The sequence below is a fragment of the Diospyros lotus genome, chromosome 9, assembly GCF_014633365.1.
Source record: "Diospyros lotus cultivar Yz01 chromosome 9, ASM1463336v1, whole genome shotgun sequence".
Taxonomy (NCBI): domain Eukaryota; kingdom Viridiplantae; phylum Streptophyta; class Magnoliopsida; order Ericales; family Ebenaceae; genus Diospyros; species Diospyros lotus.
In genome coordinates this window covers 7,073,980-7,101,223 of record NC_068346.1, presented here as the reverse complement: position 1 = coordinate 7,101,223, position 27,244 = coordinate 7,073,980, and the positions used below count along the sequence as shown (strand labels likewise).

General features: G+C 35.5%; 1 protein-coding gene across 8 annotated transcripts in view; it reads right to left on the bottom strand.

The window, feature by feature from the left end:
- Positions 1 to 5,023: 5,023 nt before the first annotated feature.
- LOC127809780 (caffeoyl-CoA O-methyltransferase-like) overlaps positions 5,024 to 27,244 on the bottom strand; it is a 60,234-nt gene continuing 38,013 nt past the window's right edge. For 4 of the 8 annotated variants that reach the window (XM_052348855.1, XM_052348853.1, XM_052348854.1 and 1 more), the window contains 5 exons: positions 8,717 to 8,774; positions 7,267 to 7,412; positions 6,982 to 7,126; positions 6,621 to 6,752; positions 5,024 to 5,371 (listed from right to left, as the gene is read on the bottom strand). In XM_052348855.1, coding sequence (XP_052204815.1) covers positions 5,081 to 5,371; positions 6,621 to 6,752; positions 6,982 to 7,126; positions 7,267 to 7,412; positions 8,717 to 8,767 — 765 coding nt within the window. In that variant the 5' untranslated portion in view covers positions 8,768 to 8,774 and the 3' untranslated portion in view covers positions 5,024 to 5,080. Of the gene's footprint in view, positions 5,372 to 6,620; positions 6,753 to 6,981; positions 7,127 to 7,266; positions 7,413 to 8,716; positions 8,897 to 9,445; positions 9,489 to 27,244 lie in introns of those variants that run through there. The other 4 variants (XM_052348860.1, XM_052348852.1, XM_052348858.1 and 1 more) reach the window with 4 other exon arrangements.

Below are 27,244 nucleotides of genomic sequence, written 5' to 3'. Positions count from 1 at the left end.
TCCGAATCTTCCACTCATGAGGTCCACTTGTCGAGACGACACATGGTGGTCAATTTCACAGATCATCATCAGATATAAAAAATAGGTTGGAGTTGGGACAAGAAAATCAAAGCGGAAGTGTAAATCATGAATTATAATATATAAATTTTTATTAAATGAGACTATATTCCATTACATTGGTTCTCCTAAATTCTAAATTTTTTATGTATTTTGCTAATTATTATAGCTTAAGTCAACCCTAATCATAACATTATAAATGGGTAAATTGCAAACAACGCTTTTGAGGTTTGGTGAATTTGTAAGGAATTTCTTGACCTTTGAGAAATACTAATAACAACGATTTTGTTAAATAAATGAATAAAATGATCAATCTATTTTTTATTTTCTCTTATATCTTATTTGATTAAAAAATAAAAAATAAAGTTAAACTAAAAAAATTAATTGACTGGACATAACCTACTAGGTTTGTCACAACAAATTGTGATGAACCCAAGTAAATTTATCGTTGGCTTGTGATGAATAGAGAGAGAATAAGAAAAAAAAAAGTCTAATAAAACTTAGATATTTCGTCAAACCCAAATTACAAAGAAAGAAGAAAAAGAAGCGTTTGATGGAATCTATATTTAGGTCCAACCAAACCTAGAACACATAGAAAGAAAACTCAATAAAAGAAGAAGATGATGAAGAAAATAGAACATAATCCAAGAAAAAAAAAAAGAAGAAGAAAGAGAGAGAGTCTTATCCTTTCAAGTTGTCATTACTCATGGTCGTCACTAGTCATTTGAAGAGAGAGGGAACCATACTAAATATTTGAAATGAGAGAGAAATGTAAATGAAAAATGAAGAAAAAGTGTTAAATATAAGGGTATTTTAATATTTAAATGAAGTTAATTACTGATAAGAAAAAAATTACAATATTATGTTAAATCTCAAGGATATCTTTTGTATTTTTCTAAATGTAAAAAGTACTTCTTTTTTTTTTTTTTTTTGTAATTACCCTATAAATTTCAAAAATAGAGGAAAGGTTTTCTCCTTCCAAAAAATAATTTAATTTAGTTTGAATTATAAACAAACTATTATTTATGAAATGACCTTCAATTTTTTTCAAATCAAACCGAACCGGCTAATGGACACCCCACCCCTACCCTACATAATATAGTAGGCTAAGCTCCAAACCAATTAGATAGCAAAAAGCATTGTGGAGACATCTTTAATTAATTGCAGCATTTTGTTGAACAAGGACCATTAGGCAATGGATATTCCCACTAAAAGACGAGTCCTACTTTATAAGATAAACAACAATTCTCCGTAGAGCCAGCCCTAGCCACTTAAGATTGACATCTACCATCTTCTTTCTTCTTTCTTCTTTCTTCTTTCTTCTTCTAATTTTTTTTTTTTATGTATATGTAAATATATAAAAGTCAAAAACCCATTAGTTAAATATTCGATCTTTGGACTGCAGGAAGAGCTAAAAGCAAGCACAGAATGGACCCTTAAACCCACTAAATCACAAAAGAATAATTAATCCCACTAGCAAAATGGATGGCTTCCATGGCCACCAATAGTGTTCTCTTTGTGGAGGAAATTAATCATAAACTTATCCCCAATCCTATCATATATTAACCAAACAATTAACAGTGAGATTAGATTTAATTCTTTTTCGAGTTGTGGCAACCTTAATACAGTTCAACCAACTTTGATTTGTTTTTGGCTTGCGTGTAATTGTACAATTTTATTTAAAAAATAAATTCGTATGAAGTGGGATTTTTTTCTTAATTATTTTTTATTTACTATAATATCAACAAAATAACATTGTATAATAGTTATAACGAATATTTTTGAATTGTCATATGATATTGGTGAATATATGGAGAATAAGAGGCCATAGCCCTTTTTATTGAATGCCATAATAACTCCAATTAATCTTGGCTATATATATAGTTTTGTTGTTGTTTGGTAGTAGTGGATGTGGATGTAGTGTCCTTATCAGCATCCATAAACACATGCAATCAGATCTTGGCAGTAACACTATGGGGTTTTACATTGAGCAATTGTCAATAATATGAGCAACAACATCAACAATAATCCTTTTGGGCATTGTACGTCCCAAAGGCAACCTTTTATTCTGCGTAACTTCTCGAACATCCGATGGCACCATACTATCAATACCGCTCATCCGATCTGAACTCTCTTATTGAATTCAAAAGGTTAAAAAGTGTTATTAGTGAAGCTCCAAATACGGCATCATTTTCTGGCAGGGGCTGGAGGGTCTTTTGGCAACCCCTATGGCTGCCCAAAACGGCAGCGTTTTGGGCCCAAGGTGGAGGGCCAAAACGGCAACCTCCCTACCGTTTTGTTTGGCGTGCTGGTTCTTGTCTTTTAGCCTGCCTCTCTTCCGATCGTCGATGCTCTGCTCTTTCCTTTGTACGGCACGATCTCCATCGCTTGAGTCGCCTTTATATCAGCTTCAATCTCCTCGGGATCAGGAGAGCGACAACCTCCGATTATCTGTTGCATTAGGGTTTGTTCTGATTATTCTTCTGTTCTCATTCTCGTAGTTTTGGATGTTCTCTGTTTTTGCTCTATTTTCTAAGTTGTAAGCCTCTAACCTTAGATTGTGGTTATGGGGTCGAGCTAATGTTTTCAGAGGGTTATTCTTTGTACAGTGAGATCAGAGAGTTGTTGTTTTTGGGTGTTGTAATCGGAGGCTCGCTGGCTGTGTAAAACTTTTATCCCTATAGTGCAGTGAACTCCCTTTGTCGGAGCTCAACGTGGACGTAGCCCTCGTTAATGGGTGAACCACGGTAAATCTCTTGTGTTTATATTGTGTTCATTTTTATGCTTGTGTATGGTTCTCTGTCCATTCTTTTGTATATGTTTTTGGGTCGCTGCTATTTGAGTATTAAGGGGGTTGATTAGGGTTGAGTTTTTTGACTCCTTCCAACAGTGGTATCAGAGCCTTTTATACTCACGGTACCTTTGACTGAGGTTTGTCTCGATTAGGGTTTACTGGTGTGGTGTTGTCTGTCTTGGATTCCTAGGGTTTATTGTAAGTCTCTCGTCGGTCTATTATTTTTTGCTGAGTGAGTCTGGTCAGTGTCTAGGGTTTCCTAGGGTACCTTCGTGCAAAGCGAAGATGACATCAACCCGATTTGAAATCGGCACATTTGATGGTAAAAGCGATTTCGGTAGTTGGAAGAAAAAGATGAGAGTTCTGCTCTCTCATCATAAAGTGCTTATTGCACTAGAATCCAACGAAGAGAAATGGACAGCAGAACAGCTCTCAAGAGCTGATGAGGTAAGGGAAAAAACATTCAATCTTATTTTTCTGCATCTTGGTGATAGTGTTATACGTAAAGTAGATGGCATGAATACCCCTCTTGAATTGTGGAATAAACTAGATTCATTATACTCTGTTTTATCTGCTCCAAATTTAGTTTATTTAAAGGGTATGCTATTTAACTATAAGATGAATGTCTCTAGATCTATGGATGAAAACATAGATGAGTTTACCAAACTTAGTTTATTACTAAGAGGTACTGATCAAGCCCTTGGTGATACCAGTGAGGCTATGATTCTTTTAAATTCTCTGCCTGATGAATACAATGTGGTTAAACATGCTTTACAGTATACTGGTATTGTGCCTAGTTTAGACCTTGTTATCTCAGGAATTAAGGCAAGAGAATTAGAATTAAATGCATCTAAGAAACCAGCTAATAACCTGTTTGTTAAAGGTAAATCTGATAAGAGAAACAACATAGGAAACAGTAACCAAACTGTAGGCTTAGGTTTTAAGGGTAAGGGTAAAAAGGGTAAGCAAAAGCCTAAATGGAAATGCTACCATTGTGGGAAAAAGGGTCATATAAAGAAATATTGTTATGACTTGCTAAAGAAACAAAAACAAGGGGGGGATGCATCGGTAGCTGCAAGCAGCTCTAATAACCTAGCTGAAGTTCTTACTGTTTCTAGCTCAACTGTTGTTAATGAATGGATAATGGACTCGGGTTGTTCATTTCACATGTGTCCAAACATTGAGTGGTTTCAAAATTTTAGTAACAAAGAAACATGAACTGTTTTTATGGGTAACAATCAATCTTGTTGTATTCAAGGCATGGGTGATATATCTTTGAAAGTTCATGATAACAAGATTAAGATTCTTACAAATGTTAGATATGTGCCTGGACTAAAAAGAAATCTCATATCTCTTGGAACCTTAGATGAATTAGGTTATTCTTATAAAGTAGAAAAAGGGAATATGCATGTCTTTAAGGTTAAAAGGTTAAAAAGTGTTATTAGTGAAGCTCCAAATATGGCATCGTTTTCTGGCAGGGGCTGGAGGGTCTTTTGGCAACCCCTATGGCTGCCCAAAACGGCAGCGTTTTGGGCCCAAGGTGGAGGGCTAAAACGGCAACCTCCCTGCCGTTTTGTTTGGCGTGCTGGTTCTTGTCTTTTAGCCTGCCTCTCTTCCGATCGTCGATGCTCTGCTCTTTCCTTTGTACGGCACGATCTCCACCGCTTGAGTCGCCTTTATATCAGCTTCAATCTCCTCGGGATCAAGAGAGCAACAACCTCCGATTATCTGCTGCATTAGGGTTTGTTCTGATTATTCTTCTGTTCTCATTCTCGTAGTTTTGGATGTTCTCTGTTTTTGCTCTATTTTCTAAGTTGTAAGCCTCTAACCTTAGATTGTGGTTATGGGGTCGAGCTAATGTTTTCAGAGGGTTATTCTTTGTACAGTGAGATCAGAGAGTTGTTGTTTTTGGGTGTTGTAATCGGAGGCTCGCTGGCTGTGTAAAACTTTTATCCCTATAGTGCAGTGAACTCCCTTTGTCGGAGCTCAACGTGGACGTAGCCCTCGTTAATGGGTGAACCACGATAAATCTCTTGTGTTTATATTGTGTTCATTTTTATGCTTGTGTATGGTTCTCTGTCCATTCTTTTGTATATGTTTTTGGGTCGCTGCTATTTGAGTATTAAGGGGGTTGATTAGGGTTGAGTTTTTTGACTCCTCCCGACAAAAAGGGAAATAGTGCATAAAGTTGTTCGCAAGGGCCAACTTGATCCCGATACTACCATTTTATTAGACGATGCGCCTGCAAAGAGTGACACCATCACCGATGGAAATCTGCACGATCTCCACCCGATGATCGGAGGCTAGTCGTTTGTTGAGATCAATTATGGCCTTTCTGTAGGGACGAAAAAACTCAGGGACGTCTTCCTCTTCACTTGCAACTATGGAGAACCATAGAGTGTTGTCATATGTAATGACACCTCCTATCTTCACCAATTGCATCGCTTTCTCATGGTAGTTAATGTAGTTATCCTTGTCAGCATCAACAAACACAAAGTCGAAAGCCATTTTGTTTTTGTCCTGCATTAGGAGATCGTTATCTTGAGACTCCTAAGCAGGGGCGGATCTAGGAATTTAGGTTAGGGGCTGAAATTTTAAAAAGTTAATGTAATAATAGACAATTGTATTATTAATCCTAACTGAATGCAGTAGTCACAAAATTAGCAAAAAAATCACTTATAACTTGCTCAAAAAAAAACAGCAGCTTCAACGAATCAATCAACAACAAATCAAGCATAAACAAGTAAAAAAAATATGGCAAAAATAAATAAATAAAAAAGTTACCTATCTCTCAATCGAATGAAGCAGAGGCAGCGAGTAAGGGCGAGGCTAAGAGGCAGAGCAAAGGGCGTCGGGGGGAGCAAGAGGGCGAAAGCCGAGACCCGAGAGGCAACGTCGCAGCCTTGCAGCAGCTAGGGCCGGCAAGAGCGAGAGCGATCGAGGGAGAGCAAGAGAAAAGGGCGAGGGCAAGCGAGAGCAAGAGAGATGAAGAGAGCGAGGGGCCGAGGGCAAGCGAGAGCAAGAGGCAGAGAGCGAGGGCAAGCGAGAGCAAGAGGGGCCGAGGGCGAGCGCGAGCAAGAGAGATGCAGAGAGCGAGCGCGAGCGAGAGCAAGAGGGGCCGAGGGCGAGCGCGAGCAAGAGAGATGCAGAGAGCGAGCGCGAGCGAGAGCAAGAGGGGCCGAGGGTGAGCGCAAGCGAGAGAGATGCAGAGAGCGAGGGGCCGAGAGCAAGCGCGAGCAAAAGAGAGGTAGAGAGCGAGTGCCAGCGCGAGCGGGCGCCTAACGTCGGATGAGAAAGAGAGAGGAGGCAGAGAGTGAGAGGCGGCGAGGGTGAGAAAGAAGTCGAGAGAGGAAGAAGAAATGGAGAAGAGAAGGGTTTCCAGAGGGGAAGTGGGCTAGGTTGAGGGTGGGCTAGGGTGGGTTGGGGTGAATTTGGGGTGGGCTATTACCAAACAATTAAAAATTTTAGCCTATCTAATTAATTTTTCTTATGGGCTGCCCTGGGCTTCAGCCTAGGACAACTCACATGTAGATCCGCCCCTGCTAGTAAGCATATTTGGACACATTTATGTACGTAGATATTGCATGATACAACACAAATGACAATCTGCATGAACTAATTCTATACCTTAAACCACATCTATCCATATCCTCTCAAAGGCCTACATATCCCACGACAATGGCAAATAAAAATATATTCAAGAACTTAAGGGTTTCTCCATTTTCAGATTGGGGAAAAAAAAAAATTCTAAGTGGAACTTAATACTTACATTCCTCAACATTTCATCCAGAACAGAAAGGGCATCTGATTGTATGAAGTTGATCTTATGCTCCACGCCGGCCTTCTGAATAAATGGCAGTCCAACTTCGTAAGCTTCTCGGTCTGGATCTATTGCCACTATCTATAGAAAAATAAAGAAGTTTCACAAGATAAGAAGTTTTTGTTTTTAGGGGCTATAAGAATGACAAAATAACCTTCGTAAATTTTCTCATAATTTCACAGGTATTGTAACTTAGTTGTTCTAACAGACTAATGTAGAACTAATAAAAAGTGCTAACAGGCCAACTACAATGCAACCGTCTTTGCTTGATGACAAATAACAGTACGTGCACTCGATAAGAAGGCCCAACCTGGCCGTCATTAGGCAAGGCAAGAGCTGTAGCAAGAAGAGAATAGCCTGTGAAAACCCCAATCTCCATTGTCCTCTTGGCATTCATCAGTTTCAAAAGCATTGAAAGTAGTTGTCCTTCATCAGGTGGCGATATAAGCTCCGCTCTACAATTCAAATTGCAAACTTGTAATACAACAATTGAGATCATCAATGAACACAAACTTTGAAAATAATGGACCGCATAATTTTTCCTTTTTTAATAATTTTTCAAATTGAAAAGTACACGAGTTTGAGTAAGCATTACTGAGAAACAAATCCTTCATCATTGCTTCCAGTGAATTTGGAGCTTATGGAAGTTACACGAGTTTGGCCATATTTTCTGAAGGTTGCTTCCCTTATGCCCTTGAGTTCCTGGCACTCTCTTGGGTATGTGCTGGTATCCCAGATGTACTGCCAAAATAATCACTAAAGAAAATGACTAATGACTTAAGCCAAAACTTATGAACTGCTCAACAAGAACATGTATATCAAAAGGAAAAGAAATAAAAATAGAAAGGAAAAGACAGATGAAACAAAAATGAAGCTGCATTGTTTTGAGAATATATGGATGTGCGGTAAGAATTATTGCCATCAAATGATTTTCTATAATTAATATCCCAAAACATCAACTAAATGCACAAAACTTCCAAATAATGGAGATAACAAAACTTGACCATAAAGATACTTGGTTTATTGAAGCTGGCACACTTCTTAGCACGCCCTTCAATACTGTAGGACTAATTCTCTGTAGGACTAATTCCTTCATATCTTAACCATATAAGCAACACATTTTTATCAAAAGATTTTCCATAAAACAAATTTATGAATGTCCTACCAACTTACCATCCATTTTATTCCAACCATTATCAAGAATTAACTTCTCAGTAGTTGTTGAAATCTGAAACCATCTTATTCTTCGTATTTTGTTTATCTTACCATCTAAAATCATAGGTTCACTTGCATATTAAGCTGATATAGTTAGATTAGATCTCTAGTTTGAATTCAAAACTGAGCATCTAAATGCAGCAATACAACATATTGTGATGTGAGGGAATGCACCAAATTATCTAGGATGTTAATGGCTGAACAACTGATATACATGATCTGTCATTTCAAAATGTCAAACATAATTCTTCAGAGCTGTAAATTAACTTGTAACGTACTCAAAATTCTTATATGTAATTAAATAAATAAAGGCCTCTCCAATTTGTTTTCATATTGCAGGCAAGTCTTTCAATTTTGACAAGTCTTACTGTTTGGATAGGATTTGCATTTAAATTGTTCCTTAGCACGGAACCAAAGCCAAAAGAAGTTGTTAATTATGCACAACCAATTACAGTTCTTAATAGGACTGTGATTTGTGTGCCGACCCAATCAGCCGGCAGGGGGCAAAATGGTAATTTGCCCCCACTTGCTTTTTCAACTAGTGGGAGAATCGTAATTTTACATGAATAATATTCCTTCTTAAATATTATTGATCCACTCATGTATAAGATGAAAGGATAGGTACGCAGAATCGCTACCAGTTTCCAGGGAATGGATTAAGAGAAGGATAATGATTTTAGAGTTCAATGCAGTCATCCAACTACATCGGACAAGAGTGGGATGAATATGGTCCGACTGTGTTGACGACTCCATGGAACCAAATTATCATTATCCGTAGAAGACTAGGGAGAATGCTAAAAGAAGACACTAAATGGTGAAAAGCGGTTAACCTTTTGAAGAGCCTCGTTCTTGAAGAGGTTCTTGAAGACTGTATCTTCCATGACTAAGCTGCATAAAGGAACTCTTATTTCGTTAATGAATGCAAACATTCAATTAATAGATAGACAGCTTCATTCAACTTTTAGAAACAAAATTATAGGAATAAAAGCAGAGAGAGAGAGAGGAGGGGGGTGGGGGAGGGACGGACTATCTAAACATGTAACAATTTTTTTTAACCCCCATTAAGTACTCATTTGCAAATTCCACCATCCAAATACTTCAATCATTTACTACTTGGGGGATTCAGAAGTTTCATCTGATCAGTTAGTAGAGAAGTGTCATTCTGATCCACATCCATGTATTCTGATGTTAGTGTCTAATTCTAAATTCTAATTACTATATGAAGTATAGATCCGTAGATATGGATTCGAGCATCTATTTGAGTTCTACAACCAAAATATTGCAAATACACACAAAAGAGCCGAGTATAAAAAAAAGGAACAAAATGGATGATCTCTGCAGCCTTCAATGACAACACCCACGTCAAAAAAATGCCTAAAAAACACTGGGCCGGGAAGTGCAGATTCATTACCATAAGGTCCAGAACTCCCTCCAAGCTAAAATACACCCAACATTCAAGCACTGGGAATTCTATCAATCACACTATATATATGGGCGTAAACTTTACAAAGCCAAACCGAGGAGACCAAACTAAAGCGAGGAGAAAGAGAGAGCCATACCTGACTGCGCTAACCGAGGAGAAGAAGATGTTAGTTAATAAAAGGTTGTAAAAAAGGATTACAAGATCTCAAAGAGACTTTTTATCCAGCACTTGGCAGGCAGAAAGAATGAACTGGAAACTGCCCTTTATTCACTCCACGAACTGGAAACTGCCCTTTATTCAGAGCCTTGTTAGACTTCTGGGTTGTGCAAAATTTGAACCAGATCGGAAAAATCCTTGAGTTTTTCAATTCGATTTCGCAATAACTAGTGATCGAACCAAATCTGTTTTCTTTTTTTTATTATCTTGGAGTGTCCAAGTTTCGCCCAACTAATCTCCAAGGGTTGGTAACCTTCCCCCTATTGCAGCCCCAGATAAATCCAGTTGCAAATACAACCGAGACATACTCGGAGCTGACTCTTAGTATGTTCGCACTCTCTTAGTATCAACCGTTTCAGCTTTTCTACGTTGTCCCCCCAGTAGTACTAAGCTTTTTTAGGACGCTAGTGAGATTCGAACTCCTGACCCTCTCATTAACCTCCTCCTACTTTGTTGTTGCACTATGCTTGTGGGGGCTTAACAAAAGGATTGAAGTCGTTTAACAATTATAAATCAATTATTTACTCTCCAATCTCCCTCCTTAGGGACGGGAGAAGTTTTTAAATTCTTGAAATTTATAATTTTTGTTCTTGGAGATCTTTAATTTTTGGGATTTATGCAATTTTATATTTGATTAATTTTAAATATTTTCAGAAATATTGAGTATTCTTTTTTGAGAATCTTACATTCATATATTTGGTTTAAATGCAACATTCTTGAAAATTCATATTCTTTTTCCAAAATTACCTTTATTTAATTTTTTATTTAAAAATAATAAATTTTTTCTACTATATAAAATATTGGGACCCATAACATCTTTAGGAAATGAAAAAATATCATTTTTTATACATTATGTATATATATGCGTGTGTATATATATAATATATATGTTTGTATATATCTACTTTAATATATAAAATATTTTATAATAAATAATATAAATATATTATAATATATATATGTAACGCCCCGCTCCCATTTACGGTTGTTATTCATGAATAATCAATTAACTATTCACTCACTAAGATAATAATGAAGAGACGGCTATGTTTTAATAAAAAATGTCATAGGTGGAAACTAGGTTTTGCCCTTCCTTCGCTTCACTCAAGGGTTCGGAAACATATCGAAAAGACCCCACGCAAATAAAACCCGAAATCTTGATGAAACGTCATCCTTCTCTAATTCTTAATGAAGAGTTAAAGATAACCTTTCCCAGGATTCGACAAAAATAAACAAATCACACTCGCTTAATTTAACAACGGCATGAGGCCTTAATTATTAGAAAATAAATTCTTGGCCTAATTATTAACTCATTTTCTCATTCTCAATAGCCTTAGAAAAATACTTGGGTTAAACTCCTCTTGAAAATTTTAATAATTTTTTCCTTTAGCCAAATCTTCATTTATTTTCCTTTATTTAATCTCAAAATTTTCACAAATTTCCAGCATTTGAGGAGTAAATTTTTGAAATTCAAATATCAAGTATTCTCATCCCCTTTTTTAAAAAAAAAAATTCAAGAAAAATACTCTTTTATTTCCTTTCCAAAATATAGGAATTTTTCCAGAATTGTCTCAAAATTTACCTTAATTTAATAAATATTTTGGAGGCTCGAACCCCCATTTATTTATTTATATAAACTTGATTTTATTCCAAAAATTTTAGAAATAATGTAAATAAATAAGAAAAAAAATTAAAAACAAAATCACAGTGGCAGCAGCAACCTAGCCGTGCCAGCCACACGCGCGGGCCTCCTTTGCGCTTGCGGGACCGGCCACGCACGCGCACCGCACGCCTGCTGCGCACGGCCGAGCCCGCCGCGGGCCAGCCGTGCGCCAGCTAGCTGCAACAGCCTAGAAATTTTTTTTTTTTAAATCCCACATGCATTCCAGAATTTTTAATTTACAAAAATTAAAAAAAAAAACATAAACCCTTACATTCATCCCAACATAAGGTCATACAACCATGAGATACTTATACAATATACACCAAATTAGGATACATATTCAAGTTTAAACTCCATCAAACTCTTAAACACCATTACAAAATATGAAGTCTATACAACTAGTTTTCCATGCTCATAGCCCTTACCCCTTCCAAGATCCCTTTTCCCTTTGAGCTTTCACCACCTACAAAGAGATCCAAAATGACCTTATGAGCTATTGCTCAGTAAGGGTGCAATGGAAAGTAAATGAGAGCATAAATAACCATATAATGCGAGATGTAATGCAAATATAAGTAGTTCTAGCCTTCACAACCTTTCAAGGTGGAGACTTCAACCAACCCCTTGTTCCCAACTCCTAGTTCTCCTTATGGCCAAAGGTCCACTAGAGTATACAATTGCATATATACTTACAATTACCTATGGGGTCATCCCTTATCTTAACTTTTAGATGTTTTTCAAACGATTTCTTTCAAGTACCTCTTTGGTTCCAACAACCTAAAGAGAATTTTTTTTTTCGAACATTAGAAGATTTCTAAAATTAAGAGATGAGAAGGATTAATAAAACTTCTTCTTTTCTTTTCTAAGAAAACCCAAGTACAAGAATCTTACATTCCTTTCTCTTCTCATATTCTTCTTCTTCTTCTTCTAATTGTATTTTGGACAAGAAATTTGGCATTATATTCCTTCTTCCTCTTTATATTACCTTTCTTTTTCTTTTTCTTTAATTATTTCCATTCCAAAATTTAATCTAAACCCTTGGATTTTATTGGTTTGAGAGAATTAATTTCCACCATTCACTACAAGCACAATTCATGTGCTTAATAAACTTTTAATTTCATCATTTGATTACATAGGATTCAATCTCCACCCTTGAGAAAAAACACAATTCTTGGTAAAAAAAAGTTTTAATCCTAACCAAGAATTTTAAATGAAGATTGAATCTCTACCCTTGAAAGAAGCACAATCCATATGCTTAAAGATAACACCATTTTAGCCCTTGATTCATATCCAAGAGTTATCACATCCATCCATTCTAATCACTTAAAAATTAATTTTAATTATATTGGCAATCTATGCTAATTTTTAAGACTCATTTGTGGCCCTTGGATCACCTCCCATTCCAAGACCATATCTCATCCATTGGATCCATTTTGAACTTTTAATTTTTCTCCAATTTATTTTAATTCTTCAATTTTTTACCATAATTGCATGGCCACCTTCTATTTTCTTTGCATTTTCTTTATGCAACATAATGATGGCTCTTATTAAAGGCAAGAATGACCCATTTTTTTTCTTTTCCTTTTAATTAAATCTTATTTCTCTTTTAATGAGATCTTGCCAAGTGTCACTCAAACAGTTAATTTAGCCATTTCTTATTTCTTTAATACCTCATCTTCTTCATTGAGAACTTGCCAAGTGTTACTATTTGACACGTATTTGGCCTCCAACCCACAATCTTGGTCATCCAATATTTCTCAATAAATTAATCAAAATTAAATCCTTCACATAGGATTTATTTACATATTTTCACCCATAATAATTCTCTTTTAATTGGATAATATCCAAATTATCATATTGCCTTTCCAAAGGCATATCAAATTTATAAACTTCTATTAGCTAATTTAGGACAATTTTGGAACGCTACATACCTCTATTTTTATAATTTATTTAATTAAATTCACACTCACACCTAGGGTGTTACAATATGTTTATATTTAATAAATAATATATAAATATATATACAATACAAATATATTATATATATAATTATCAACTTTCAGAATTGGTCGACTATGATTTATCGGCCTGTTCTGATAGAATGATCACCAACACAAGGGGAAGAAAACAATAGCACAATCAACAAACAATACGCGAAAATTCTTACGTGATTCAGCCGGAATGATGCCTAGTCCACGACTGTTCTCTGATAATTTTGGCAGAGTAACATTATGTATTTTTTCCATGTCTGTACAATGATTTTTGACCCCCTATTCATAGTGTGGGGCATTTACAAGTTACAAAAAGTTCAAAATAGTAGGGCCACGTCGTGAGGGACAATGTGTCATTATCTCCATAAAATCGAGAGAAAAAGTTCGGCACCATTTGGGACTTGGTTTATCACGGACAAGACAGGCAGACATCATCTCCGATTATTTTGCTTCGTGGTTTTCTTTGCGAGCAGATCAGATCGACTAACGAGCTAAAGGCATCAGTAGGAGCTCGCTTGCTATCGCGATTTGAGCTCGTGCTTTAACATTGTACGAGCTCGCTGAGATGCTCTTCGATCTTAGGCCCATTGGGCTTCGAGTGGCTAGGGCTCAATCATTGGATTATTCTCAACCCAAAGCAGTCCAAACAATAGCCTAAGCCGGTTTGGAAAATGCACGTAACAATAATATATATAATATGTTTGTATGGGGTTATAAAAGAGTAAGGAGTGTTTTAATTTTTTTTCTTTGCTAAAAACATTCCCAACTCTATGGGAAACTTGGATTCCCACCCCTCCCTCATGAAAAATTTTTTGTGAAAAAGTTGCTTAAAAATAATTCACATGAACCCTATTTTTTAGGATTTTTTTTTTAAAAAAAAATTATACCAAATGCCCACTTAATGAATGTAGAAAGTCTATCTCTTTCTCTCTTTTTTTTAAAAAAAGATTAATAATTTTTAATTATAATTCTTTTAATATAGGTGTTTAATGGAGATCCAATGTCTGGTTGCTTTCACACATGGGTTTAGTAAATTGCTGTCAAGATAGGAGGTGTGATTTCAATATAATATATATACCATAGTTTTTTGATTGATGTTTGGCTTAATTAATATTAAACCCTAAATATTCAAACAAGATAATCTTCAACTTAAGATGCCATCTCAACAGTATCAACTTGTATACTTTTTTAAATATATAGTTGTACTTCGTTTTTCCAAAAAAATAAATAATTAATTATAAGATTTTTTTTTTTTTATGGTTGGCGATTGATAATTTTTAAATTATATTTCTATTTTCACGATTTTGTAGAAAAGAGTATTTTTCTGCGATGGAGATAAAAAGAGGACTGAAATTTAACATAAATTAAAATTTAATAATTGTGATTACACAAATAAAAATATAATAATCTTTTTTATAAGATAAAAATTTTATTTACCGTAGTGGAGGTCAAAGTCTAACGTGCTATCAAAGTCCAAATTAATTTTTTCTTTTATAGTCTTCACCATCATCTTCTTCCTCCACCTCATAAGTCAATTTTTTGGATGAATCAAATCTTTATAGACCTCGGTTTGTGATTGAAATATAACTCAAGTCTATATCACCACTTATTGATAGTCTAAAATAAAAATTGGGTCATAAGCCTATTAATCATTTCTTTAGAGGAAAAATGGGTTAAAGTCTATTTGTTCAAGAAATGAAAAGCTCGACCCACTTTTTTGTTTTGCCCTAGTTGTCTACATATAAAAGGTCTTGGAGACTCTATCTCTCTTCTTCTCTCCCTCATATCGGCTTCGTTTCTCCTCCCCCATCCCCGTTTTATTGTCGGCCAGCGCCTTCTCCTCTCTGTTGGCGGTGCCCCAACTTGCTACTTGCTTCGAGCAACACTTCTTTTGTTGTTTTGTGTCGCATATCTCAGATCTCCTTTTTCCTTTTGGCCGATTCGATGGAAGTTTCGTGATTCGCCTATATATATCAATTCTCGGCTCCCTCTTTTGTGCGCGAAGAAGTTCTCTCGATTTTTCTTCTTCAACCCATTATCTTTGTAATACTTGTTGTTTTCTTTGTGGACTCTACTCCATGTAGAGTAGTTCAATTCTTGGCGAGGGGGGGTTTGTATCGGTCGAGAGGGAAGGGGGGAAATTCGGGGTTGGGATTTGTTGAGGCTTGGTGGTTCTATCCTCAATGTTGCCTAAGTGGTGATTTGGTTCCCCATATTTGAGACTTGAACGCTCTATCATGACTGCTAGGAAGTTTTCTATACTTTGTGTATTTTTAGTTTTCTGATTTTGATTAATACTTGCACTAACCATATATTTTTTGTAGATCTTCCACTCACAAATGGTATCAGAGCCTTGTTAGGCTTCTAGGTTGTGCAAAATTGGAACCAGATTGGAAAAATCCTTGAGTTTTTTAATCTGATTTCATGGTAACTAGTGATCGAACTGAATCCGGTTTTCTTTATATTACTTTGTGCAGGCTTTGAGTTGGGGTAAAAGAACCCCATATCCAAAACCGGCGATCGTTAGGCTTCCCATCTGTGTCGAGCTAGTGTGTAAGCCCACTCGTTAACTAGCAGTGGCTCGTAGAGCAACTAGCCGTAGTGCATAGACCCAACGACGATTCAATTTTCCAACCCTCTCTTCAATATTCAAATTTGTTTCTGATCTTCATGGTGGTAATAGTGATTAATTTGATTTAGATAATTTTGTGATTTACTTGTGCCTATTTAATTACTCAGTACTTTTAAATACTACTTAATAAATATGTGGTATCTCTCTTTTGTTGGTATTGCTAAAATACCAATTCTTGAGTAAATTTACTGTACATATTTGCTACTTAGGACTTTGGGTGAAATTGTGTAATTCTTACACTACAAAAAAATAGCTGTTTAGAGACAGATTTAAACACGAATTTTCGGTTTGAGACGGATTTTGGGTCGTTTATCGCAAAATTTGAGAGGGATTTTGAAACGAATTTTCCTTTTCAAATTTGAGACAGATTTTTTCCATCTCAAATTTGGGAAGGATTTTTCTGTCTCGAAATCCGTCTCAAATTTGAGACAAATTTATAAACGGATTTTTTCGTTTCAAATTTGAGAGAGATTTTGAGACGGAGTTTTCATCTCAAATTTGAGATAGATTTTGAAACGGATTTTTTCGTCTCAAATTTGAGAGGAATTTTGAAACAGATTTTTTTTATCTCAAATTTAAGAGGGATTTTGAGTCAAATTTTTCCGTCTCTAAATCTGTAAAGACAGAAAAATCCCTCTCAAATTTGAGATGAATTTTTTCACTCTGTCGATTTTTTCAGTTTTGTAATTGAAACAATGAAGAGTTCAAATGACCATATAAGAAAATGTCAAAATACAAGAAAAAAAATATAAATTTGGCCAACTTTTCACTATATATACATATACACATGCATACGTACATAGGTAGTGCAAGAGATAATCATAGCAACTTCAAATGCAGTTTCATTAACGAGAGAGGATTGAGATTACAGAAGATTATATTTACAAACACAACCCAAAAAGCAAATAGAAATGCACAATTGGGTTATGCTATCCAAATAGGAAATTTAATAACTTTTCATTAGAATGATGTGTTAAAGTGCTACAAAGACATCATTTTCCATTAAATCTTCTGTAGACGGATCAAAACCACCACTCCCACCACCAGCAGCTGTACACAATATATAGGGCAGTAGGGATTCCTCCAAAGCTCAGCTCTTGATTCCTCTTTCACAACTCCAATTAGAAGCATTAATTAATCTGCTGGACGATAATCACCCTTAATTATCATAATCATACACAAATATGCATAATGTACAGTAAGTAATATTGGATATTCATATATATATATATATATCTATTTACAAGTGTGAATGACTGCAACTGATGATTTTCACACAAAAACCAGCACTTTCCTCTCTCTCAATGATCCAAGGCATTCATCACCACCCTGCAACAGATTAACATGCTCATATATTACTAACGAATTAATGCAAGCTTTTAATTTGATATATATATATATATATATGTGTGTGTGTGTGTGTGTGAACAAATGAAAGAGAGAACCTGATGATGCGGAGCCGATCACCTTCTTCTGTCCCAAACCAAGTACCTGCAAAAGGGGTGGGGACTTGCTCCCCGTGATCCCTCCGACGCTCAAGTCAGTTCATAGGGTTTTTGAGGAGTATAATAGTAATGGAAAAATAATATATGAGTCCCTTTAGAGTCAGATCCGATACCTGTAGAGCCTGTCCTCTATTTATAGATGTCCCGTGGCTTTTCCCTTAGGAGATAAGATATATTTCAAAAGGAGAGGTTGATCCCCTTTCCATGGGGAGAAAAGATAATCTTCCCAAGTCTTTTCTTCTCTCCAGCTTCGAGGAAAATATTTTGTGTCAAACGCTTCCTTGAATCTAGCCCAAGTCACAGGTTGAGCTTGCCTTGGCCTTGGATCTTGTTCCACTTGCCTAGGTGTCCTTTGCAAAGCTCGCTGGGCTGATTGCCACCATCGTGCAGCGTCTTCCTCCAGCATGAATGTAGCACAGTTGACCTTATCTTCGTCACTGCACTGCAAATGTTGGAGCAGCTTCTCGGTTTGCTCCATCCAGTATTCCGCCATGCAGGGGTCGTCTTCTGCTTTTCCCCTGAACACCGGGGGTCTCTGTCGGCGATACTGATCCAACACATGAGTTGTATGCCTCGATGGCTCATTCCCCGTTACATGTGTCAGCATGCCTTCTAAGATTCTTTCCATTCGATCAAATCTATTCTCACTAGGACCTGATCGCTCCTCTTGTCGTCCATCGTTTGTGACACGATTCGCAGAACGGCTATGATGACTGCTACTACTGTCACTTTCATCTCGCTCGCTGAGATCCATGACTCTCCGAGTTTTCACCATCTGAAAAAGAAAAACACTTCCTTAATCAGTGCAAACCTCACGTAAAGATAATCTCTATCTTGCTAAAAGATCTTTCAGGTCCCACAACCATTAAGGATACCCTGTCCAAATCTCAAATCATGAATAGTGACAATTTCTAATCTCCAATCATCTTTACGGGACTCAATCCTACAACCCGACCACTTCATTTTCTAGATCAACATTTGAACTAAACACTCTTGACTCGTTCCTATGAGTTGTTTCCTTGAGGTACCTTACCTCGATCCTCACAACATTTATTTTGAGATCCCTATCATCAAAATCAATCCTCAAAATCCTTAAACTCGATTCTCCAAAACACTTATCAAATCATCCTGAGTTTAATATCCCTAGGATCCTTGATCCGAATCGAATTATTTGTAACTCGATCATTCCCGATAACTACCAGTTATCTCATTACTCCACATGAAATTTCAACTATTGCCCTCGAATCGATAGTTTCTAAATTTCCAATGAAATCTATAATCTTTAAATAACCATCGCTCTAATCAGAATCCCTTACATTTCAAACCCTAATCAGAGTCTCTTAAATTCCAAACCTTCGCTCTGATACCAATTGTAACACCCCAATTCTCGGGAGCGTTAACGTAACGTAAGATTCCGGGGATAAATTTTTTTCAAACAAAAATCCAACACAAAAACCATTCCCCGAAGATCCCGTTACACCTTCTCAGTATATCAACTATGAACCATTAATAAACCAAGACAGGTTCACCAACACAAATGTGGAAGCTAGATCGAAACCTCAACAGGTCATAACCAAAACCACTTTATTTATATATAAAGTTGCACCAACGTTTACATGACGTTTTCAAAAGTAAATAACATAACAGTAAAGACATAATGTAAACTATCCGCTAGTCGCCGTCACTCCTCGACGATTCCTTTCCCTTTTGCACCGCTGCCTTCACCTGGAACGTTTGAATATTCCAGGGACAAAGTCCAAATTAGATGATGAATCATCTAAGTGAGAGTTCAAAACACATTTTTCATGAATAATGCAAGACATGAAATAAACCAATATACCCGGTAAGCCCTAGCTCAAGAGAATTCCCACGCGCTTAACCCTACCATGGGGAAAGAGCAATCTCTCTAAAAGCTATGCCACCACACCGACTCGACGACACGACGACGCGACGCGATTCTAGCTTAAATGGGGCTGCCAACGCATCTCACCAGAATACGTTCCCACCTTAAGCATCCAGGAACCACCATACAATCCCAACTCCAAAATTTCACATGGACCACCTAGTCATCCTAGTGCAACTTCCCTGGCCAAATGGCCTGGCACGGAAATCAAGGCGGCTATCCTGACATGCACACCTAGCATCAGATACCCCTATTATTCCGTCACGCCCTTGGAGAATTACCGCTACACTATCCAGACAACATCCTAGGCTGACATCCCACATGAACAACACAGTATGGACCACCTAGTCGTCCTAGTGCAACTTCCCTGACCAAACGGTCTGGCACGGAAACCAAGGCGGCTATCCTGACATGCACACCAGCATCAGATACCCCTATTATTCCGTCACGCCCTTGGAGAATTATGGCTACACTATCCAGACAACATCCGAGGCTGACATTCCATACGTACACATAAAACTCAAGACAATGCCACAATTCACAATTCAATGCATCGTATAAACAACATTTATAAAATGCAATGCACAGTTCAAAACGTTTAGGGACAAACCTCCCTCATAAATCCAACCGTCACCGGTTACCATTTTAATGCACAAAACCATTTTGCATGAAATCACCATATGTTCAGATAGAACAAGCACAATAAATCAAGTTTTGGAGGAGAACCACTCATAAGAAAGCCAAATTTTGGTAGCGAACAACTCACCTTGAACGAAACTCAGAACACCTCGAATCCTGTGCCCAACCTCAATTTTCGTGCAACTCCTCAAGTCTTTTAACCAAACCACCTTCTTACAGGTCCTCACGCGCTGCCTAAGTGCTCTACGCGTGTGATGCCTCGCGTATGCTTTAAAAACCCTCTATCCACTAAACCTGAAGCACTCTCGTCTAGCACAAATGTATCACAATTTCGAATGAGAGAATCCTTAGCCTTGAGCCCCTATTTATATGTTTAGGAAACTTAGCCACCAAGAAATATATATTCTGCAATCATTTCAAATCTTTCAAAATCTTTTCCAATCATTCCAAATCTTCTAATATTTTCTATAATCATTCCAAATCTTTTGATATCTTTTGCAAATCATTCCAAAATCTTCTAAGATTCTCTGCAATCATTGTAAATCTTCTATAATCATTCAAAATCTTCTAATATCTTTTGTAATCATTCCAAAATCTTCTAAGATTCTCTGCAATCATTGTAAATCTTCTATAATCATTCCAAATCTTCTAATATCTTTTGTAATCATTCCAAAATCTTCTAAGATTCTCTGCAATCATTGTAAATCTTCTATAATCATTCCAAATCTTCTAATATCTTTTATATATTCATTCCAAAATCTTGTAAGATCTTCTGCAATCATTACTATCCAAATCAAATCTTTTCTTATCCAATCAAATCTTATACAAATCTTATCCTTAAAGTCATCATGAGCCTTCATCTTATCTCTAACGTCATCATGAGCCTTCATCTTATCTCTAAAGTCATTTATGAAGCTTTTTCCTGAATCTCCCAAATGCCCATAGTAAAAAGATTTCAAGAATTACACTTTGGCCCGAACTTTTGGATAATTGCACTTAGACCCTTTTCAACATGGTCCCCGGGCTAATTTTTAATTGCATTTTAGTCCCTGAAAAATGGACTAATTGCACTAATGCCCCTAATTTTTCGGTAAATTACACTTTTACCCCCAACCTCAAAAATTACGATTTTGCCCCCGGCTCAAAAACTGAACTTCTCTTTAAAGACCTTTATAACCTTTGAAATATCCCAAAACACTCTCTTTAAAATTCCGAAAAAATATCGTTTCGATCTCCCTCCGTCAATTTCGAAAAAAACTGCACTTAGGCCCGAATCTTCGTTTTAGCTACAAACCCTTTTGTTTCTTCCAAAAACTACTGAAGGGTTACTCTATATGCCAAATATGAACTTCCTTGGGGTTCCATTGACGTCCCGGATGCCCCGTACGATAATTCGGTATTTCAGCCTAAATCACAATTGCCTTTTTTTAGCTGTACCGGGAACCGTTCCCGATCCAACTTCTTTTGATGCCTAAAATCATAACTCGTATTACTTGTCGATACTATACCATTTTCCTTGGCTATCTAGGGTCCAGGGTATTCCCTATGACTAATTCGATCGTCCAAAGTTGCGTTAGTGTACCCTATAGTCTTATTTTCCACAAAGTCCATTTATGCCCTTCATCAAATATTATTTATGACCTCAAATCATTCTCGGGTATTACACGACCAGATCTACCCAGTCTTTGAAAAAAAAAAAAACTAGAAGATCATATCAGGACCCTATTTTTTGTGCGGTACCTGCAAAGTCTTGAGAAGAAAAGGTACCCAATTGTGCGTATTTGCCCCTTACTTCTACCATGAAAAAGAACCTACTGATTTTGTAGCCATCCACGTGGTTTTTTGTGTCAGAAATGCCTCCAAGCTTCTGCCTCAGCTTCTAGTAAGTGACCGTTATGGGACTGCCGCTACACTATTGTATGAAGTTCAAGCTAGACTTCAAGATCCTATTTATGGCTATGTATCGATCCTACATTTTTGCCCTCCAATAGCAGGTCGTCAATCTTCAATTTCATTAAGTTTTATTGGAGGAATTACTATTTGTAAACTCTTATGCAAACCCTCTTAATATTCAAAATTGGTTTCACCTAGAAACCAATTCAAACCCATATTATAACAATGGATATTTTCTCGTGGATGATCCAAACCTTATTTGGAATTTTCAAAACTCAATCATCTAAGAAGAAAATGTATTGTTTCCTTATTTCCAAGAGGCTAGTTCGCAACCTTACCTAGTCGAAACTAGCAGCAGCCAGTGGCTATTACCAGATGATATCGATGAACTTGGATCTTTCCTCAAGGATGATCCAAACCTTATTTGGAATTTTGAAAACCTAGTCATCCAAGAAGAAAATGTGTCGTTTCCTTATTTTCAAGAGGCTAGTTCGCAACCTTACCCAGTCGAAACTAGCAGCAGCTAGTGGCCATTCCTAGATAATATCGATGAACTTGAATCCGTTGTGTTTGTCAACCATCATCAGCACTGAGTATAAACGAAATCCAAATCTATCAACGTTGATGAATTAGATTATTGTTTTATAGATTCTGTAACGAAGTTGTATCCCTTGAATATTCTATAATTACTTTATTAGATGTTGTGTAACTTTGAATCTGTAGTTAGAAAGGTTATCACGTAATTCTCTGATAGATGAACTGTAATCATTGTTTCTTTGCGTTCTAACTAAACAGATATTTCATATTTTCATCATACCCTTGATCTTATATAGTTAATTATTATATAACATTTGTAGTGTTTGTTTATTACCAATTGTGTGAGTAATTGTTTAAAAAATTAAATTAAAATTTAATAATAAAATAAAAAATAATGGAATAAATTAGAATAAATTAATTGATTAAAATAAAAAAGGGTTAATATATTTTTTTTTAATTTTTTATACATTTTCTAAAATTTTGCCATGTATATATACTTTATTTTATATTTTATGCACATGAAATATATTAATTTATATATTTAGAATTTAATTTCTATATCTATAGATAAAAATTTTACATTTTATAAATTAATTTTATATTTTATAAATTTGAGAGGAAAAATAATTTTCGTCTCAAAATCCATCTCAATTTGAGAAGGATTTTGAGATGGAAAAATATTCATCTTAATTTGAGACCGATTAGTTTCCGTCTCCAAAATCCGTCTCAATAAGGATTTTGAGACCAAAAAAATTCATCTCTAATTTGAGACGAAAATTTTTTTATCTCGAAAATCCATCTCAAATTGAGACGGATGTAGAGACAGAAATTAATTTGTCTCTAATTTGAAACGAATTTTAGAGACATAAATTTTTTAGTCTCAAATTAGAGACGAATTTTTTTTTGTCTCTACATCCGTCTCAATTTGAGACAAATTAATTTCCGTCTTTACATCCATCTGAAAAAAATTCGTCTCAAAATACATCTTAAATCCGTCTCTAAATTGCTATTTTCTTGTAGTGTTATGTCCTTAGTTACTTTTTTGTATTGTGTATATTCTTTGTAAATATGACTATATATTATTTTAAAATGAGAGTTTTCAATTAAAAGAGTCATTTTTCTATATAACTATAAAAGATCAAAAGGTATTCTAATTCAATAAAAAATTTGAGTCGACTTTCTACATTGTTAGTATTTGTAAAAATTCCGAAATAGTGGTGGTAAGCCGAACGTCTTGGCCGCCGCCACATGGAAACAGATCAGCAGAAACATTGGTTGACCATTGACTTGCATGATAGAGATGGAAAATTCATTATTTACATTACAAAAAATCAGCGTTTTAGTAACAGAAAATTCCATCACTAAAATATCAAAATCCGTCACTAAATTTTTTAGCAACGAATTTAGTGACGAGTATCTTTCCATCACTAAAATTTAGCGACGGGCATTTTTTAATGACGGAATTAGCGACGAGGTTGACGGGTCGCTAAATTTGAATTATTTTACTTAATTTTTTTTAATTTTTAGCGACGGGATTGAACCCCGTCGTTAAATTTTAATTTTTTATTTAATTTTTTTTATTTTTTAGTGACCCCGTCGCTAAATTTTAATTTTTTTATTTAATATTTTTTATTTTTTAGCGACGTGTTTGAGCCCGTCCCAAAATTTTAATTTTTTTATTTAATTTTTCTTTTATTTTTTAGTGACGGAGCTGATCCCGTTGCTAAATTTTTATTTTTTTATTTAATTTTTTTATTTTTTATCGATGGGGTTGACCCTATTGTTAATTCGTCGCTAAATTTATTTTTTATTTAATTTTTTTATTTTTTATTTACTTCTTTTAGTTTTTAGCAATAGAGTTAACTCCGTCGCTAAATTCAACCCTAAAATTCAAAATTCAACGCGCGCGCCAGGCTCTAGCCACCCCTCTGTACGCCACGTGGCTACACCTCTGCTCGCCGCATGGCAACGCTGGGATATTACTCCCCCAGCTATTATTCTCAAGCTTTCTACCGGTCGAACCCCAACCTCTCATGACCAAGTTTCGCGTGCGAACTAGTCAATCTGAAATCCTTCTTGCTTATTGTTATACATAAAATATATTTATAGTATTCTCTTCTAAATATTTCAGAATTATATTTATACACCAAAATTTCTCAAACTTATTTAATAATATTAACATAAAGGGAAAGCAATATTAATTTTAATTTTATTTCATTATTAATTCAAATAAAACTTTATTAATTATTATATTAGTAGTAAAAAATTATGTTTTTATTTTGATTTTAATTTGTAATATATTTAAAAATTATTAGTTTAATTTTTACTAATATTGATGTTAGTAAAAATTATTATGATATGTTTAAATGTAAAATTTTTAATTTTTTACTTAGTTTTTTTTATTTTTAGTGAGGGGCGACCCCATCGCTATAATTTGATTTTATTTATTTATTTATTTTTATTTTTCAGCGACGGGAGCACCCGTCACTAAATTTTAATTTTTTTATTTAATTTTTTTTAGCGACTGGATTGGCCCCATCATTAAATTTTAATTTTTTTAATTTTTTTTTTTTTAGCTACGAGTTGACCCTGTCACTAAATTTTTATTTTTTTATTTAATTTTTTTAATTTTTTAGCAACCGATTGGCCATCGCTAAATTTTAATTATTTTATTTATTTATTTATTTTTATTTTTTAGTGACGGTGTTAAGCCCGTCACAAAAATTTAATTAATTTTTTTTTTTTTAATTTTTTACCGATGGGATTTTGACAGTCGCTAAATTTTAATTTTTTTTATTTTTTAGCGACGGGATTGGCCACGTTGCTAAATTTAATTATTTCATTTAATTTTATTTATTTATTTATTTTTTTAGTGACGGGATTGAGCTAGTCGCTAAATTTTAATTTTTTATTTAATTTTTTTATTTTTTAACGACGGCCCATCCTCGTCGCTAAATTTGATTTTTTTATTTAATTTTTTTATTTTTTATTTTTTATTTAAATTCTTTTTATCTAAATTTTAATTTTTTTTTAATTTTTAGCGATTGGATTGGCCTCATCGTTAAATTTCAATTAATTAATTTATTTATTTTTATTTTTTGTTTACGGGATTGTGCCTGTTGCTAAATTTAAAAAAATATTTTAAAAAAATAGCGATGAAAATTCCTTCGCTAATTAGCAACGGAATAATTCCGTCACTAAAATACATTTTTCTTATAATGCTAGAAGAAGTGTTCCATTCAGATAACTTGCTGCCCAAGTATTTTAGATTAAAGAAATTCAAGGGTCAAGAGCCCTAGGCCATCCTCAAGATAAGGTGGACTAATGGCCAAAAGAAACTCAACACTCTCCTTCACAAGGAAGTGACTAAAATCCAAGGTTTAAGATCCCTAGGTTGTCCCTAAGTCAAACGTAGACTAATGGCTGGAAGAAACTCAACTCCCTCATCCGTGAGAGAGTAATTAAAATCCAAGGGTCAAAAGCTCTAAGCCGTCCCCAAGTTGAAATTGGATTAATGGTCGAAAGAAACTCAACATCCTCATCTGCGATGGAGTGACTAAAATCCAAAGGTTAAGAGCTCTAGGTCGTCCCCAAATCGAAGGTGGACTAATGGCCGGAAGAAACTTAACACCTTCTTTCGCGTAGGAATGATTAAAATGCAATGGTCAAGTGTCCTAGACCATCCCCAAGTCAAATGTGGACTAATGGCAAAAAAAAAAAAAAAAAAAAGAGGGCAAAAAGCTCCATAGAAGAGCTCTCCCTTGGCTGAGCTCGGCACTCGGCCATGGCTGATCGGCCAGGCTGAGCTCAGTTAGAGCCGGGCAGGGTCGAGTTCAGCCTCAAAGTCGAGCTCGACGCACAGCTATGGCCAAGCAATGCCCGACCTCTTTAGCTGAGTTCGACCAATGCCTGGCTAAGCAAAAAATATAAGTAAAAAATAATAAATAAATAAAAATAAAGAATATAAGAAAAAAGAAGAGAAGTAAAAGTGAAAGGGGAAAAGACTAACTTCAAAAGTTAGGAGCGTTAATCTCATACTTAAAAATACTTACTGTACACGTCGGGAAAGTCCACACTTAGATGATCTCAAGAGCTAGGTTGCTTCTCGACCCAACATGATTCTCAAAGTCAACTTAAGGAGTGGGGACAAGTGATGAGATATTATATAAATTACCAAAAATAAGCCTTACGCACTAACAGTCCCACTTGCCATGTGGATCTCCTAAGAAACTAGCACATGGCAAGCATTGGTAGAAAATTTGGAATGGAGTCTAGAAAATTTGAATTCCACTAGGCGACTTATGCCAACTCGACTGAGATTCTCGGGAATCGTGCTCGACCACCTCAGGCTTTATCTCGAGTACCCTATAACGGTTTCGTCTATAAAAAGCAATGGCTCTCGTCAGGTATAGACAAACTCTCAAACTTTTATATTTTCTGAGATTCGTTTTTATTCTACTGACTTGAACATCGGAGTCTACCATGGGGGATCCCAGCCTCGTCACTCTGTTGTCCTGTAAGTTGTATTCTCAAGGCCTGACATACCCAAGTTCGAAACTTCCACTCTCGAGGTCCACTTGTCGAGGCGACGCATGGTGGTCAGTCTCACAGATCATCATCAGATATGAAAAATAGGTTGGAGTTGGGACAAAAAATCAAAGCGGAAGTGTAAATCATGAATTATAATATATAAATATTTATTAAATGAGACTATATTCTATTACATTGGTTCTCCTAAATTCTAAATTTTATGTATTTTGCTAATTTTTATAACTTAAGGCAACCCTAATCATAACATTATAAATGGGTAAATTGCAAACAATGCTTTTGAGGTTTGGTAAATTTGTAAAGAATTTCTCGACGTTTGAGAAATACTAATAACCACTCTTATTGTTAAATAAATGAATAAAATGATAAATCTATTTTTTATTTTCTGTTCTATCTTATTTGATTAAAAAA